This window comes from Pan troglodytes, chromosome 1 (genome assembly GCF_028858775.2).
Source record: "Pan troglodytes isolate AG18354 chromosome 1, NHGRI_mPanTro3-v2.0_pri, whole genome shotgun sequence".
Classification (NCBI taxonomy): domain Eukaryota; kingdom Metazoa; phylum Chordata; class Mammalia; order Primates; family Hominidae; genus Pan; species Pan troglodytes.
Window position 1 is genome coordinate 69442998 of NC_072398.2, and position 17256 is coordinate 69460253.

General features: G+C 36.4%; 2 protein-coding genes across 4 annotated transcripts in view; one reads left to right on the plus strand and one right to left on the minus strand.

Moving 5' to 3' along the window:
* The window catches only part of TDRD5 (tudor domain containing 5), a 91872-nt gene that overhangs the window by 10526 nt on the left and 64090 nt on the right, over positions 1-17256 (minus strand). For all 3 annotated transcript variants that reach the window (XM_003308619.5, XM_514031.7, XM_009439117.4), the window contains 3 exons: positions 11023-11205; positions 9817-9960; positions 3298-3508 (listed from right to left, as the gene is read on the minus strand). In XM_003308619.5, the coding sequence (XP_003308667.1) occupies positions 3298-3508; positions 9817-9960; positions 11023-11205 (538 nt within the window). The remainder of the gene's footprint in view (positions 1-3297; positions 3509-9816; positions 9961-11022; positions 11206-17256) is intronic.
* On the plus strand, positions 4478-7706 carry LOC129135576 (large ribosomal subunit protein eL21-like). Its single transcript, XM_054656336.2, has one exon. It carries the CDS (start codon positions 7189-7191, stop codon positions 7669-7671), a length of 483 nt encoding a protein of 160 aa, XP_054512311.1. The 5' UTR covers positions 4478-7188; the 3' UTR covers positions 7672-7706.

Sequence of the window (17256 nt, forward strand, 5' to 3'; positions counted from 1 at the left end):
AACCCTTCTAGACATTGGCTTAGGCAAATAATTCATGATCAAGAACCCAGAAGCAAATTCAACAAAAACAAACATAAATAAATGGGACTTAATTAAACTAAAAAGCTTCTGTACAGCAAAAGAAATAATCAGCAGAGTTAACAAGACAACCCACAGAATGGGAGAAAATCTTCACAATTGATACATCCAACAAAGGACTAATATCCAAAAATCTACAAAGAACTCAGCAAGAAAAAATGAAACAATCCCATTAAAAGTGGGCTAAGGACTTGAATAGACAATTCCCAAAAGAAGATATACAAATGGTCAACAAGCATATGGAAAAATGCTCAACATCACTAATTATCAGGGAAATGCAAATTAAAACCACAATGTGATACCACCTCACTTCTGCAAGAATACCCATAATCAAAAAAATCAAAAAATAATAGATGTTGGCATGCATGCGGTGGAAAGGGAATGCTTTTATGCTATTGGTGAGAATATAAACCATTACAACCACTATGGAAAACAGTGTGGAGATTCCTTAAAGAGCTAAGATCTACCATTTGATCCAGCAATCCCACTACTAGGTATCTACCTAGAGGAAAAGAAGTCATTATACGAAAAAGATACTTGCACACACATTTATAGCAGCACAATTTGTAACGGTAAAAACATGGAACCAGCTCAAATGCCCATCAATCAATGAGTGGATAAAGAAAATGTGATACACACACACACACACACACACACACACACACACACACCATGGAATATTTCTCAGCCATAAAAAGGAACGAAATAATGGCATATGCAGCAACCTGGATGGAATTCGAGACTATTATTCTAAGTGAAGTAATTCAGGAATGGAAAACCAAATATCGTATGTTCTCAGTCATAGGTGGGAGCTAAGCTATGAGGACGCAAAGGCATAAAAATGATACATTGGACTTTGGGGACTCAAGAGAAAGGGTGGGGGGTTTCGAGGGATAAAAAACTACACATTGGGTACAGTGTATACACTCAGGTGATGAGTGCACCGAAATCTCAGAAATCATCACTAAAGAACTTTCAAGTAACCAAACAGCACCTGTTCCCCAAAAACCTATTGAAGTAAAAAAAATTTTTAAATTTTAAAAATCGTATAATTCGTCCTAGGTTTTTACAAAATATTTTATGAAAATTATACATAAGAAGTACAGTATAACTGAACAACTTACATTCTAATGAAAACTTTGTTGCAAAACAAAAAATGTAGTATGTGGATAGACTTAATATTGTTAAGATGAGAATTCTCCTCAAATTGATCTACAAACTTAAATTTAAAAAATCAGATCAAAATCTTAGCAGGCTTTGTGTAGATACTGACAAGCTAATTCTAAAATTTATGTGAAAATCAAAGGGCCTATAATAGCAAAACAACTTGAGAAAAAGAAAGTTGGAGGACTAACATTATGTGATTTCAAGACTTATTATAAAGCCATGGTAATTAAGATAGTAGTACAAAAACAGACATATAGACCAAGAGGACAAAATGGAAATTTTAGAAACAGATCCTCACAAATACAGCCTATTGACTTTTGGCAAAGGTGTCAAGGCAATTTACTGGAGATAGTCTTTTCAACAAATGGTGCTGGAACAAATGGACATTCAGATGCAAACAAAATAAACATTGATCCTCACATCATACCCTATACAAATATTAACTTGAATTGGATCTCAGACTTAAAACTACAAAAATTTTATAAGAAAATGTAGGAGAAAATCTTAGTTATTTGAGTTAAAGATTTCTAAACAAGATACACAAAGCTCAAATTGTAAAGAGAAAAAAATCAATAAACTGGACTTGAAAACTTTTGCTCTTCCAAAGATACTAAAAGGCAAGCCACAGACTGGAGGAATATTTATACCTGACAAAGAATGTGTATACAGAACAAAGAACTTCTACAGGTAGGTAAGAAGATAACCCAATTTAAAAAGTAAATAAATACTTGAACAGGCACTTAGCTAAAGAAGATATATGAATGGCAAATAAGCACACAAAAAAGATGGTGAACATCGTGGTAAACAGGAAAATGCAAATTAAAACTACAATAATATACCACTACATACCCAACAGACTGGCAAAATTTAAAAAGATCGACAATAACATCTACTGGCAAGGATGTGGAGTGCTTGGAACTTTTATTCCTTGCTGGTGGGACTGCAAATTGGTGCAATCACTTTAGAAAACATTTTGGCAGTTTCTAAAAAGTTAAACATGCAGTTACTGTATGACCTAGCAAATCGACTCCTATGTGTGTGTACATATATAATTTTTTTTTTTTTTGAGACAGAGTCTCACTCTGTCACCCAGGCTGGAGTGTAGTGGCACGATCTCGGCTCACTGCAACCTCTGCCGCCTGGGTTCAAGCAATTCTCCTGCCTCAGCCTCCCCCAAGTAGCTGGGATTACAGGCTCCTGACACTGTGTCTGCCTAATTTTTGTATTTTTAGTACAGATGGGGTTTCATCATCTTGGCCAGGCTGGTCTTGAACTCCTGACCTCGTGATCCACCCGCCTCAGCCTCCCAAAGTGCTGGGATTACAGGCGTGAGCCATCGTGCCCAGCCTCTTATGTATACCTTTAATAGAAGTAAAAACATACGTCTACAGAAAGAGCTATGTGCAAATGTTCATAGCAGCTTTATTCATAATGGTCAAATTCTGGAAACAACATAGGTGTCCATTAACTGGTAAACAGGTAAATTGTGGTATATCCATGTAACTGAATACTATTCAGCAAATAAATAGGAGCAACTTTTTGATACTGGCACAACATAAACGAAACTCTAAAATATTACCGTAAGTGAAAGAAGCCAGCCAGACATAAAAACTACATATAATTCCATTTATATGAAATTCTAGAAAAGGGAAAGTGACATGCCAGAGGCAAGTAGGCAATGGGACTGACTGCAAAGGGGCACAAGGAAACTTTTCAGGCTGATGGAAATGTTATCATGATTATGGCTGTGATGGCGAGACTATCAATTTGTCGAAACTCAAAGAACTATACACTTGACAACCAGCAAATTTTACTCTATACAAATGGGACGCCCCACCCCTCCGGCAAGAAAACAAAAGTGCAGAAAAAAAGAAGAGTGGCAAAGTTAAAGGAACAATTGAGCCCAAACATAAAACAAGGACTTAACACAAATGCTAAGGTCAGTAATGTTTCAAGGTATATTTTGCAAGGGATAAATGAAGGTTTTTTTAGCAACATGGCAAACCATCATGTTTGTCAACTGTGAGCATGCACAAGTACACACAAACATACCAGAACCAGAGGGCTTTTCTGCGGAATCATCCACTGCAGTTGTTGAACAGGGTGCTGCTGTGGAAAGCTGAATTTGCTTTGGCTGAGTCTGACTGTTGTTGGGTTCAGACTGGCTCCCATCTGCTGACTGCTCTGACTGGGTAAGAGAGGTACAGAATTCTTCCAATTTGGGCAGTGTGGAAGAATCTGAAGAACCATTTATGTCTAGTTGCTGCAGAATGGGAAAAATGGGGCAAAAACATGAAAAGTGTTAGTATAAGAATAATTAAGCCCTATTTCCTTACTTATAAGCAAAATACAAATATTTCCATATTATAATAAATAAATAAAACTACTCACTTTCAAGAACCTAGATACTCTCAGCCGGGCGCGGTGACTCACGCCTGTAATCCTAGCACTTTGGGAGGCCGAGGCGGGCGGATCACGAGGTCAGGAGATCGAGACCATCCTGGCCAACATGGTGAAACCCCGTCTCTACTAAAAACACAAAAAAAATTAGCTGGGCGTGGTGGCAGGCGCCTGTAGTCCCAGCTACTCAGGAAGCTGAGGCAGGAGAATGGCGTGAACCTGGGAGGCACAGGTTGCAGTGAGCCGAGGTTGCACCACCGCACTCCAGCCTGGGCGACAGAGTGAGACTCCATCACACACACACACAAAAAATAACCTAGATACTCTCTAGAAAAAGCAAGTCCTTCTCTATCCTAATGAACATAAATTCAATTCAAGAAACATTTATGGAACACATCCCATAAGCAAACAGGGCACTGAGTGCTAACATACACAGGCTGGGAAAGAGGGGCAGGGCACGAGAGAAGTGATGTTCACTGAGCACCCCGTGTCGGGCACAGTGCTAGGTTATCTGCATGTGTTTCTTCATTTGAACATCAGAACAGGTGTCCTAGGTAGGTGATACTACGTCTTCTTTCACTTAGCATAATGCTTTTACAGAGTGGTTAAGTTATCCAACGTCCATCAGTAAATGGCAGGGTGCAGATTTGAACTTAAGCCAGTCTATGTTCTCTGTGCTCTACCACACCACCTCCCAGTCAGACAGGATCCCTGTCCCTAAGGGGCACTCAGTCCTCAGTCAGGGAAACTGTGTGTGCGCAGCTAGCCATGAAAGGAGGCAAGAGCTGCATGCTCCTCAGAAGGGACAAAAAGGCCAGGGTTTGAGAGAAAAAGATGAACTTCCAAACTGAGATTGAACTTGAGCTTAAATGAAGGGAGTGCCAAATTTTAACCATTATGAATTAGACCCCATTTCCTACCATATAGTCATTGCTGAAGTAAGTGTACTCTATGGTCATTTAATAGCATTGATCTTTGGTGATGTCAACTGGCATTAACATGAGTAAAGAGGACCCCATCAGACCAAGCTGTAACAAGCTAAACTAAGTGGTTTATCGTCTGGGATCTGCCTAGAGCAAACTGAAACAATAATTGTACAAACAGATGTAGGCTTGTTTTTCTGGCTCATATGCATCACACATTTAATATCAGCAAATGTTCCTTCTGTGGCAAAAATCTATAGCTGCTCACTTTCAAAGATGGCTGGCATGAATGTGGCTTATATAATTATATAATATATAAATGCCTGTGTGTATAACCTTTCTTGGTTGCAAAAAAGAAATTCTAAAACTCCAGATAGCTATACTGGGCCATACAAGATGTTATTTCAGGAAACCAAAGACCTGGACTCAAATTTTTGCATAGTTTATGCAATTCACATGTATACTTGAGCTACCTTTTAAGTTTATCTTCATTTAAAATGAGGCTGAGAATGAGTGAATTCTTTCAATAAGCTGCAATAATAAGTAAATCAATATTTATTAATATCATAAATTTTTTAAGCTGGGGAGATTACTAGTTCAAATCAGTCTTCACAGGTGGACAAGCTCAGGACACAAAAGGTAACTTGTTTAAACTTGCTAATCAGTGGTAAAGACTAGGCCCTAGATTATAGCACTCACAGACCAGTGCTTTTTACATTATGCCCTACTGCCTATGTTTAGCTGTTTAATAGATAATATACAGAAACATTTTTAAAAAGCTATATCTTCTTTCTTGACAAATATGATTTAAGAAAGATGCACTGTTGACACATATTTAAATGCATCCTGATAGCTTTCACTCTGAATTTCACTTTAAATTTGTATGACATCTGAAAGCAAGTATGTGTAGTAAATTTAAGCAATTAGTTGAAAATAAGTCTTCCCCTTCTAACAGTAACCTAGAGCCTTACTACTCAAAAGTGGTGTTCACTCATCAGCAGCATCAGCATTAGTTGGAAGCTTGCTAGACATGAAGAGCTTTGGTCCCTACCCCAGATATGCTGGATAAGAATCTGCATTTTAACAAGATTCCCAGGTGACCTGTATACACATTATAGTTTGAGAAGCACTGCTCTACCAGATTTATTCTTCTGTAGTTATAAATGACTGACTCCCTCACAGTTGTTTGGAAATACACCAAGATGGAACTACAGGTTAGTCTCAACAAACATGTTCATGATTTATGAAACATGAACAAATGCCCCAAATCACTTCACATCCACTAGAATGGCTATAATAAAAAAGACATGATTACAATTGTTGGCAAGAACAGCAAATGTTGACATGGACAAACTGGAGTACTCTTAAATTGTTGGTAGGAATGTAAAATAGCACCACTGCTCTGGAAAATATCCTGGTAGTTCCTCAAAATGTTAAACATAGGGTTGCCATGTGCTTATCTAGTTACATACTAAGATAAATGAAAACATGGGAAGGAGTAAGAAAACGGCATAGGGCAGAACTCTGGGAGACACCACAGGGAGCAAGCCTACAAATTACATCGGGAGGTAGGAGGAAAAAAGATCATGGCATCACAAAACCCAAAGGAAGATTATGTTTCAAGAAGGAACGCAAGATTACTTTCAAATATTGCTGAGCAATCAGGTACTGTAAGGTTAAAACATGCCAACCTAATTTAGCAACATGGGAATAGATGGTGACTTGAAGGATAATCACTGTAGTATTGTTTAAAGTCACATGAAATCTTAAAAATAGATATTCATCAGAACTATTTAAATCAGTGTGGCATATCCATACTCTGCAGGAGTTTAAAGCAATGAGGTAGGTTTGTAAGTACTGAAATGGAAAGGTGCTGAACAGTATGTGTATTATGTTCTCATGTATGTGTTTAGTTTCTAGGAAGGATACACAAGAAACTGCTTATGATGGGAGTTGGATTAGAAGAGGCAAGGATATCTTATTTCTGTAACTTTCAGAACTACTTGAATTTTAAAATCCTGCATATGTAGTACTTTCATAATTTTCAAAGGCAAAACATGTTTGTCTACATAGGGGATGAAAAACAAGTGTGGTAGCTAGAGAGGACTTTGGGATTTAAAAAATTTGGAATGTTTAAATTTTGTTTAGACGGAAGGTACACTAACATGTTTAAATGCTTATGAGAACACTCCAGTAGAAAGAGGTTGAAGATACAGACAGCAGGAGAGGACTGTATCCTAAGCATACTTCCAGTCCCAAGCCTTTTGAATAAGGGATATTCAACCTGCATGGTAAGTACAGGTTGCTTTAGAATAGGAATAGAAAAAGGGGTAGAAAAAGAAAACTTTCTTAAGAAATATACCTTAAGAAGTTCATTATGATACAGTAAAGATTTTACCTTTGTAACTTCTCTTCGTGGGGTATAAATTAATAGTATAAAACTACATGACAGAAAAAGTTTGAGGACTCAGATTTCCTGACTTCAAAACTTATTAAATAGCTAGAGTAATCAAGACAATGTGATGCTGGTATAGGAACAGACACATAGAGAATAGGATTAAGAATCCAGAAATAGCCTTTCCTTTCGGCCGGAACCGCCATCTTCCAGTAATTCGCCAAAATGACGAACACAAACGGAAAGAGGAGAGGCACCCGATATATGTTCTCTAGGCCTTTTAGAAAACATGGAGTTGTTCCTTTGGCCACATATATGCGAATCTATAAGAAAGGTGATATTGTAGACATCAAGGGAATGGGTACTGTTCAAAAAGGAATGCCCCACAAGTGTTACCATGGCAAAACTGGAAGAGTCTACAATGTTACCCAGCATGCTGTTGGCATCGTTGTAAACAAACAAGTTAAGGGCAAGATTCTTGCCAAGAGAATTAATGTGCGTATTGAGCACATTAAGCACTCTAAGAGCCGAGATAGCTTCCTGAAACGTGTGAAGGAAAATGATCAGAAAAAGAAAGAAGCCAAAGAGAAAGGTACCTGGGTTCAACTAAAGCGCCAGCCTGCTCCACCCAGAGAAGCACACTTTGTGAGAACCAATGGGAAGGAGCCTGAGCTGCTGGAACCTATCCCCTATGAATTCATGGCATAATAGGTGTTAAAAAAAAAAAAATAAAGGACCTCTGGGCTACAAAAAAAAAAAAAAAAAAAAAAGAATCCAGAAATAAACCCTATCTTTATGTCAGCTGATTTTCAATAAGGATGCCAAGACAATTCATGGGGAAAGAATCATCGTTTCAACAACTAGTGCTGGTACAGCTGAATGTCCACATGCAAAAGAATAAAGATGGACTCTATCTCACACCATAACAAATTAACTCAAAATGGATCAAAGGCCTAAATGTAAGAGCTAAAATTATAAAATGCTTATGTGAAAACACAAGTGTAAATCTTTGTAACTTTTGGTCAGACAATGGCTTATTAGGGGAGACCAAGAGCTCAAGCAACCAAATAAAAAAATCGATTGGATTTTATTTAAAAAAACCTTTTGTGCTGCAATGGACACCATTAAGTGAAAAAGAAAAACAGAAGAGTAGAAAATTTGAAAATAATATATCTCATAAGGGACTTGTAATATGATATTTTCTTATATCTGAATAACAAAAGACAACCTACTTTAAAAATGGGCAAAGGATCTGAATATCTTGTCAGAGAAGATAAATCACCAATAAGCACATGAAAAGACACCCAACATCATTAGCCATCAGGGATATGGAAAGAAAAACTTTCATATCCACTAGCATGGCCATAATCAAAAGAACAGGCAATAAGTGTTGGTGAAGATATGGAGAACTGGAACCCTCATACACTGCTGGGGGGTACATAAAATGTTGCAGCCACTTTGAATGACAGTATGCCAATTCCACAAAATGTTAAAAGCAGAATTACCATACGATCCAGAAACTCCACTCCTAGTTATATATCTAAGAAAAACTAAAACATGTTCACACAAAACCTTGTACTTGAACATTCTTAGCAGCATAATAGCCAAAATGTGAAAGCAGCCCAAATTCCCACCAACTGATGAATGGATAAATAAGATGTGGTATATCATAGAAGGGAATATTATTCAGCCATAGAAAGGAATGAAGTACTGGTTCATACTACAACAAGGATGAATTTTGAAGACATTATTAATGCTAGGTGAAAGAAGACAATCACAGAAAACCACATACTGTGTGCCATTTAACAGACAAATCTGTAGAGACAGAAAGCAGATTAGTAAGTAGCTGCCTAAGGCTGTGAGAGGACAGGGAAGGAGTATGACTGCTAATGGTCATGGGTGGTTTTTTTTGAGAGCGTGATGAAAATATTCTCAAATAGACTGTAGTGATAGCTGCACAGCTGTGTACCCTAAAAACATTGAATTGTGCATTTTAAACAGTGAATTATAATGGTATATCAATTATATTCCAATAAAGCTGTATTTAAAAAAAAAAGACAAGAGAAACAAAATATAAAAGCCTACTTTATCCTGAAACTAAATTCATGCATTAAGTAAGCTACATTTCTGGAAGAGACCATTCTATGAAATACAGAATGACTTTATCATTCTCATACAAAAGTAACCACAGTCTGAAGGAAATGTGTCACTTAGAAGGTTCATCTTCCCTAGATCTGCTTTTGAACAAGTCTTCTAGACTTAAGCTCTTTATTTTCAATGTAACACACCAAAGTAAAGAGGCCTGGCAGCCAAATTTCATGATTCACAGAAATTGTCCTGCTGCTTTCAGGATGCTCGTAATATATTCAGGAAACCTGAAACAAATAGATTCTATGCCAGGATTACTGCTTTCTGCCAAAGCAATGTGAATGAAGAAACTAGTCTAGACTATGCGACAAATATAGAGCTTAAAATTATGACTAAGTTACAGGAAAATCCCAATTTTCTGTATCTCTAAGAGAGGTTTAATCATTTTTAAAATTCTAGGCTCAGGATTCTCTTCTGAAGCAATAAGTAATTATGTTTTCATTTTAAAATCAACATATATTTTATGTATATGTATTCTACAACTGCTGAGAGAGGTCATTAACCACAAGTATTCTGGGGTGCAAATCCACTCGTAACTCTAGTACAAAGCCCAAAAAGTCAAATTTATCATCAACAGTAACAGCTACAGCAAGCTGTTAAGAGATAGGCAATATCAAAATATGTAAATTGAGACAATTTTGCTTTCTAAAAATGAAAGGACTTCCTTATGCAAACCTGTCCCAATAACCTGCATTAGACATTTACCTTTTGAGTCCTGTTTGTGCCAGTATTTTTTTCCTGAGCACCGAGTACTTCTGGCTTATGAACTTCTACTTTCGTTCCATTTACAAGGCCTGAAGGCTGCCAAGAATCATCCCATGTATCTTTAGGGGTAGAAAAACACCAGTCCTATAATGAAAAAATGGCAACAACAGACTGAGATAAAGTGCAACATGACCCAAAAAGAGGATAACTTGGGCAAGATAAATGCAAGAAAGCAATACATATTTTTAAAAAAGGTATTTATTAATTTTCTATATCAGTGTGACTTTCCTCCTTGCTTTATTGGTCCATACCCAGTATCTTGAACTCTGAACACATGGATCTCAAAAATAAATACAACTCTGTTTGTAGTCTTTTCTTTAATATCTTTTTCATGGCTAGATGATTTTTTTCATGATCACCTAGTACTTAAATAGCACAAACATGAAGGAGCAACATAATTTCAGATACTTATTCTTATAGCCAGTGGAAAATAAATTTCAAATATATATAGTTAGGCCTAATATTAGCAAATATGCTGACTCCAGAAATCCAGGGGTTATATTACAATGCTAAAGCAACAAAAGTAGAATTAGAGAAAATGGTTTCTTTCATTTATTTACAGATCCTAAGGGCCTTGACTAGGGGCCAATGATAAAACAAAAATCACAATGATTAAAAGGGCAGATATGCAAAAATTGGCCTATGGTTTATTGTCCCATGATGAATCCTCTGTCCCACTACATGTCACTGCCATTTTTCAAAATCATGTATTCTTTGAATTATGGCCTGATAAATACTTTTGAATTCCAGAATATATAGCTTTCTTGGACCTAGACAATTAAATTTAAATTTCCTTTTCTCAGTACTGATTTGCTTTCTTTTCCTATTTTTTTTTTAGATAGGGTCTTACTCTGTCACCCAAGCTGGTGGAATGTAGTGGCATGATCTTGGCTCACTGCAACCTCCAGCTCCCAGGCTCAAGCACTGATCCTCCTACCTCAACCTCCCAAGTAGCTGGGAGAGCAAGTGCACACCACCACACCTGGCTATTTTTAGTAGAGACAGGGTCTCACCATGTTGCCCAGGCTGGTCATGAACTCCTGAGCTCAACTGATCCACCCACCTTGGCCTCCCAAACTGCTAGGATTACAGGCTTGAGCCGCAGTGCCCGGCCTGATTTGCTTTCTATTTTTCCAAGGATCTAACCTTCTGTGGCATTTCTTTACATGATGAATACTGATTCTTTCCACCAAGGCTTGCAGTAAATAGATGGGAGGCAGCATCACCTCCTTTTCCCATCTTAGCCTGTAGAGGTAACCAGTTCTCATCCCAAATATCATCACCTATGGTCACTGACTCCAGGCATGGCATTCCAGTGGGGATCTCATCCTAAAATGTAACAGAAGACAAAGAAAAACTATCATTTATAGTTCCTATATGAGCACATAAAATTTAGGTTTTATAGTTTTTTCCTGACTCCAGGTAAAGATGACAGTTTGAATTCACAATTTATTAATTTCCCTTCTGAAATGCCACCAAAATAATAAAGAGATTTAGGATATAATCTTTATAGTCAAAGAGAACAGAAGAGGAGAAAGCACCATCTACTTTCTGGGTACAGGAAAGCAGACAAGTGACAACCGATTAAGCAGTCCTGAGAAAGTGGAATCCTGAGCTTGTAGTGAAAAAATTGAGAAGCAACCCAAATCTATACAATATATACCTCAAAAACTCAGAAATTTGTACTAAAAGGTTTTTGGAATTGAGGGGGTAAAATGGGAATGAAAACAAGCACACTGGCTGAAAGTCTGTGTAAGCAGGACTTAGATCTCCAGATACTCTCCCCTATTCCAAGGACTCAGGCAACTACATCTCCTCTATCTGTCAGAAGACCAGAAATATTCTGGAGGGTAAAACTGAGGATGGAGCAATCATAATAAAAAATTATTAAGGAATCAAATGAAAGTTTTTATAATGAATATTGAGATCCCTGGCTGTCTTTTCAATAGCAGAACAGAAATGAAAGAATGCATGAACTTGAAGACAGATCCCTAGAAATGATCAAATCTAAACAAAAGAGAAAAAAAGATTGGGGGGGAAAAAACAAAAAAAACAACCAAACAAAAAACCCAAAACAGAGCCTCAGGGACTGTGGAACAATACCAAAAGATATAACATTTGTGTCATCAGAGTCTCACAAGGAGAACAGAAAGAATATAATGCAGAAAAATAATTTGAAGAAATATGGCTGAAAACACCCAAAATTTGGTGAAAGACATAAATCTACAGATTCAAGAAGTTCACCAAAACCCAAACTGGATAAACCTAAAGAAATCCATGCCTAGACAGGTTCTACTCAAGTTGCTGAAAACTAAAGACAAAGAACTATCTTGAATGTAGCCAAAGAAAAATAACACATTACTTATAAAGGAAGAACAATTTCAATTACTGTGGATTTTGCATCAGAAACCATGAAGGGCAGAAAGGAGAAGAATGAAACTGTTAAAGTGCTAAAAGAGAAGAAATGGGAACCCAGGTTTCTATATACAGCCAAAATAGCCTTCAAGAATGAAGTAATAAATATATTCTCAATAAAGAAAACAGAATTCATGGTCAGCATACCTACTCAAAAATAATTGTTAAAGGAAGTTCTTTGGACAGAAAGGAGATATCAGAAGGAAACTTGGAATATCAGAAAAAGAAAGACCAACAGAAATGATAAATATCTGGGTATATATAACAACTATTCTCTTGAACTTTTAAAGAATATTCTTGAAGATGGAAAGCAAAAACTAACATCATAAATTGTATGTAGGTGTAATATATAAGACAAGGATGGCATAAAGGAAAAAGGAAGGGGTAAAAAGATCTAAATAGTAGGGTAAGACACTGACATTCCAAAGTGGTAAAATGCTGATTAAGTACATTGTAAAAGTCAAGAATGACAACTGTAATTCCTAAAGCAACCACTAAAAACACTATACAAATAGATATGATAAAAACACAGTACTTTGGGAAGCCAAGGTGGGCGGATCATGAGGTCAGGAGATTGAGACCATCTTGGATAACACGGTGAAACCCCGTCTCTACTGAAAATTAAAAAAAATTAGCCAGGTGTGCTGGTGGGTGCCTGTAGTCCCAGCTACTCGGGAGGCTGAGGCAGGAGAATGGCGTGAACCTGAGAGGCGGAGCTTGCAGTGAGCCGAGATTGTGCCACTGCCCTCCAGCCTGGGCAACAGAGCAAGACTCTGTCTCAAAAAAAAAAAAAAAAAAACACCATAGTAGATAAAATGGAATACTAAAAAATGTTCAAATAACCTAAGAGAAGGCAAGAAAGAGGAGGCAGATGAATGAAAATCAGGGGAACAAACAGAAAAATAAAATGGCAGATCTAAAATAAAAACATATATATAATCACATTAAACATAAATGGTCCAAACCATACTAATTAAAATTCAGATTGTCAGAGTGGATTAAAAAATAATCAAACAAGGCTGAGCACAGTGGCTCATGCCTGTAATCCCAGCACTTTGGGAGGCCAAGGTGGGCAGATCATCTGAGGTCGGGAGTTCAAGACCAGCCTGACCAACATGGAGAAATCCCATCTCTATTAAAAATACAAAATTAGCCAGGCATGGGGCGCACACCTGTAATCCCAGCTACTCAGGAGGCTGAGGCAGGAGAATTGCTTGAACCCAAGAGGTGGAGGTTGTGGTGAGCTGAGATCATGCCATTGCACTCCAGCCTGGGAAACAAGAGCAAAACTCCGTCTCAAAAAAATAAATTAAATAAATAAATAATCAAACTATATGCTGTCTCAAGAAACTTACTTCAAATATAATGACACAGGTAGGTTAGAAGGATGGAAAAAAATATACCAGGCAAGCGTGCGCGCACACACACACACACACGAAAACTGGAATGGCTATACTGATATCAGTGCATTATGTACACTTCAGTGCAAAAAAAGTAATTGTGAATAAAGACATTTCATAATGATAAAAGGGTTAATTCACCAAGACATGTAAGAATCCTAAATGGATAACACCTAACAATAGAGCTTCAAAATGCACAACAGAAAAACTGACAGAATGAAAGGAGAAATAGACAAAATCCAAGATTACAGTTACAGACTTCAGTGTTCTTCTCAGTAATCAACAAAATCGGTAGATAGCAAGGATCAGAAGAACTGAACAATACCACCAATCAATTGGATCTGACATTTATAGAAACTCCACCAAACAACAGAATACATGTTTTTTTCAAAGACACATGGACATTTACCAAGCTAGACCACATCCTGTGTTGACAAAACAAACCTTAACAAATTTAAAGAACTGAAATCATACTGTGTTCTAAGACCATACTATACTGGAAAGAAGTAACAGGAAGTTAACATGAAAATTTCCAAACACTTGGAAATTAAACAACACACTTCCAAATAATTCATGGGTGAAAGATAATATCTCAAAATAAACTATAAAATATTTGAACTGAATGAAAATGAAAATACAATATGTTCAAATTTGTGAAATGCAGCTAAAGTGATATGTAGAGACTCATAGCATCAATGCTTATATTAGAAAAGGTCTCAAATCAATAAAGTAAACTTCCATCTTAAAGAAATAGAAAAAGAAAGCAAAAATAAACCCAAAGAAAATAAAAGAAAGAAATCAACGAACTTGAAAACAGAAAGACAAGAGATAAAACCAGTGACACCAAAAGCTTATTCTCTAGGAATGGGAAGTTCAATAAAATGGATAAATCTCTAGTAAGACTAATGAAAAGGGGAGAAGACAAACTGCCAATATCAGAAATGTAATAGGAGATTATCATTGCAGACCCTGCAGATAACAAAAGGATAATAAGGGAATACTATAAACAATGTTATACATATAGTTGACAACTTAGATGAAGTGAACCAATTCCTCATTTGATAACTTAAATGAGTCACTTCCTCAAAAACCACGAAATACCAAGACTAAGATAAAATAGCTGATTTGAATAGTCCTATATCTACTAAAGCAATTTATTTTATAATTTAAATTCTTCTGGAAAAAAGTCTCCAGGCCCAGATAGTTTTATAAGGTAATATCAAACATTTTAAAAATTAACTTCTCTCCCTGAAAAATAACCTGATTTTATGTAACCTTTTCCAGAAAATAGATGAGCGAATACTTCCAACTCATTTTATTAGGACAGTATCACCCTGTACAAAGTGTACATCAATAAACAAATAAAGAAAACGTGGTATATATACACGATGTAACAATATTCAACCTTTAAAAAGAAGGAAATCTTGTAATTTGTGACAAAATGGATGAACCAGGAGGACATTATGTTACATGAAAGAAGCCAGATACAGAAAGAGGAATAACACATGATCTCACTTACATGTGGAATCTAAAAAAGCAGAGTGAAATAGTAGTTACCAGAGGCTAGGAGGTGGAGGGATTGGGCAGATGTTGGTCAAAGGACACAAAATTTCAGTAGACAGGAGGAGTAAGTTCAAGAGATCTGCTATACATCTTGGTAACTACAGTTAATAGTGACATATTGTATACTTAAAAATTGCCAGGAGAGTAGATTTTAAGTGTTTTCACCACAAAAAAATAACAAATATGTGAGGTAATGCATATGCTAAATAGCTTGACTTATACATGCTACAGTGTATACATATATTGAAACATGTTGTACACCATATATGCAATTTTACTTAATTAAAAAAACTAAGAAAATAAAGATCCACACAAACAACAAAAATAAATAAAAAGGAAATACAATTCTACATAATCTTTCCCAGAAAACAGCAAAGCGGGCAATATATTCAGATTTATTTTATGAGGCCAGGATTATCCAGTATAAAAACCAAAGACAATACAAGAAAACTACAGACCAATATCTCATGAAAACAGATATCCATTTGCATGTACTAATGCAGACAACATTACTGATACAGAAAATCACAAAAGAAACCAACAAAACACCCCCTAGAATGGATAAGTGAAGTTAGGTAGTTCAAAAAAACACCAATTTCTATATACTAGCAATTAAAATACAAAAACTGGGGAAAACATTTATAATAGCTCTCAAAATAAGTGAAATACTTAGGTATAAAATTAACAGAACATGTACAGATCCTGTATACTGAAAATTATAACACTGTTGAAGAAATAAAAGAAAACCTAAATAAATGGGGAGATACACCATGTTCATGGACTAAAGCATCAACTTTCCTCAAAATTATCTATATATATAACACAACTCCAATCAAAATCTCAGGTATAGATAAGCTGATTCTAAAATTTACAAGGAAAGAAAAAGGAACCAAAATATTAAAAACAATTTTGAAAAAGTATAAAATAGGAGGAATCATACTACCTGATTTTTTCTTTTTCTTGAGACAGAGTTTTGCTCTTGTCGTCCAGGCTGGAGTGCAATGGTGTGATCCCAGCTCACTGCAACCTCCCTCTGCCTTCCGGGTTCAAGCAATTCTCCTGTCTCAGTCTCCTAAGTAGCTGGGATTACAGGTGCCCACCACCACACTCGGCTAGTTTTTGTATTGTTTAGTAGAGACAGGGTTTTGCCATGTTGGCCAGGCTGGTCCTGAACTCCAGACCTCAGGTAATCCACCCACCTCGGCCTCCCAAAGTGCTAGGATTATAGGCATGAGCCACTGCGCCCAGCCCATACTACCTGATTTTAAGAGGTACTATGTAAGGCTACAGTAATCAAGACAATGTGGTAGTGATGAAGAGACAAACATATAGGTCACTGGAGAAGAATATAGAGTCTAGAAATAGACTTACAGAAATATAGACAATTGATTTTTGATAAGGCTTCAAAGACAATTCAATGGAGATAGGATAGTCTTGTCAACAAAGGATGCTGGATCAGTTGGACATCCACATGTAACAAAATGAAACCTAACCTAAATTTCATGCCTTATACTAAAATTAACTCAAGATGTCTTGATACTGGAAACACTGTCCATAATAGAAAACAAGTTGATACGTTAGGTTTTTTCAAAATTAAAAACTTCTGTATGAAAGACACTATCAAGAGAATGAAAAGACAAGCTACAAGTGAGAGAATATTTTTGAAAATCACATTATTTGACAAAGAACTAGTATCCTGAATATATAAAGAACTCTCAAAACTCAAGAGTAAGAAAACAACCCAATCAAAAAAATGGGAAAAAGACTTCAACAGAAATTTCACCAAGAATTGTGTATAGATGACAACTAAGCACATGAAAAGATGTTCAACATCATTAATCACTGGAATTTAAAATCATGCTGTGATACTACTACACACCTATTAAAATGGCTAAAGCAAAATTACTGACAATGTCAAGTGCTGACAAGAAAATGGAGCAACTGGAACTCATATATTATTGCTGGTGAAAATTCAAAATGGTACAGCCACTCTGGAAAAAAG

What these genes read in the sequence shown, in the direction of transcription:
- LOC129135576 (XM_054656336.2), top strand. Translation starts at nt 7,189, where the DNA reads ATGACGAACACAAACGGAAAGAGGAGAGGCACCCGATATATGTTCTCT.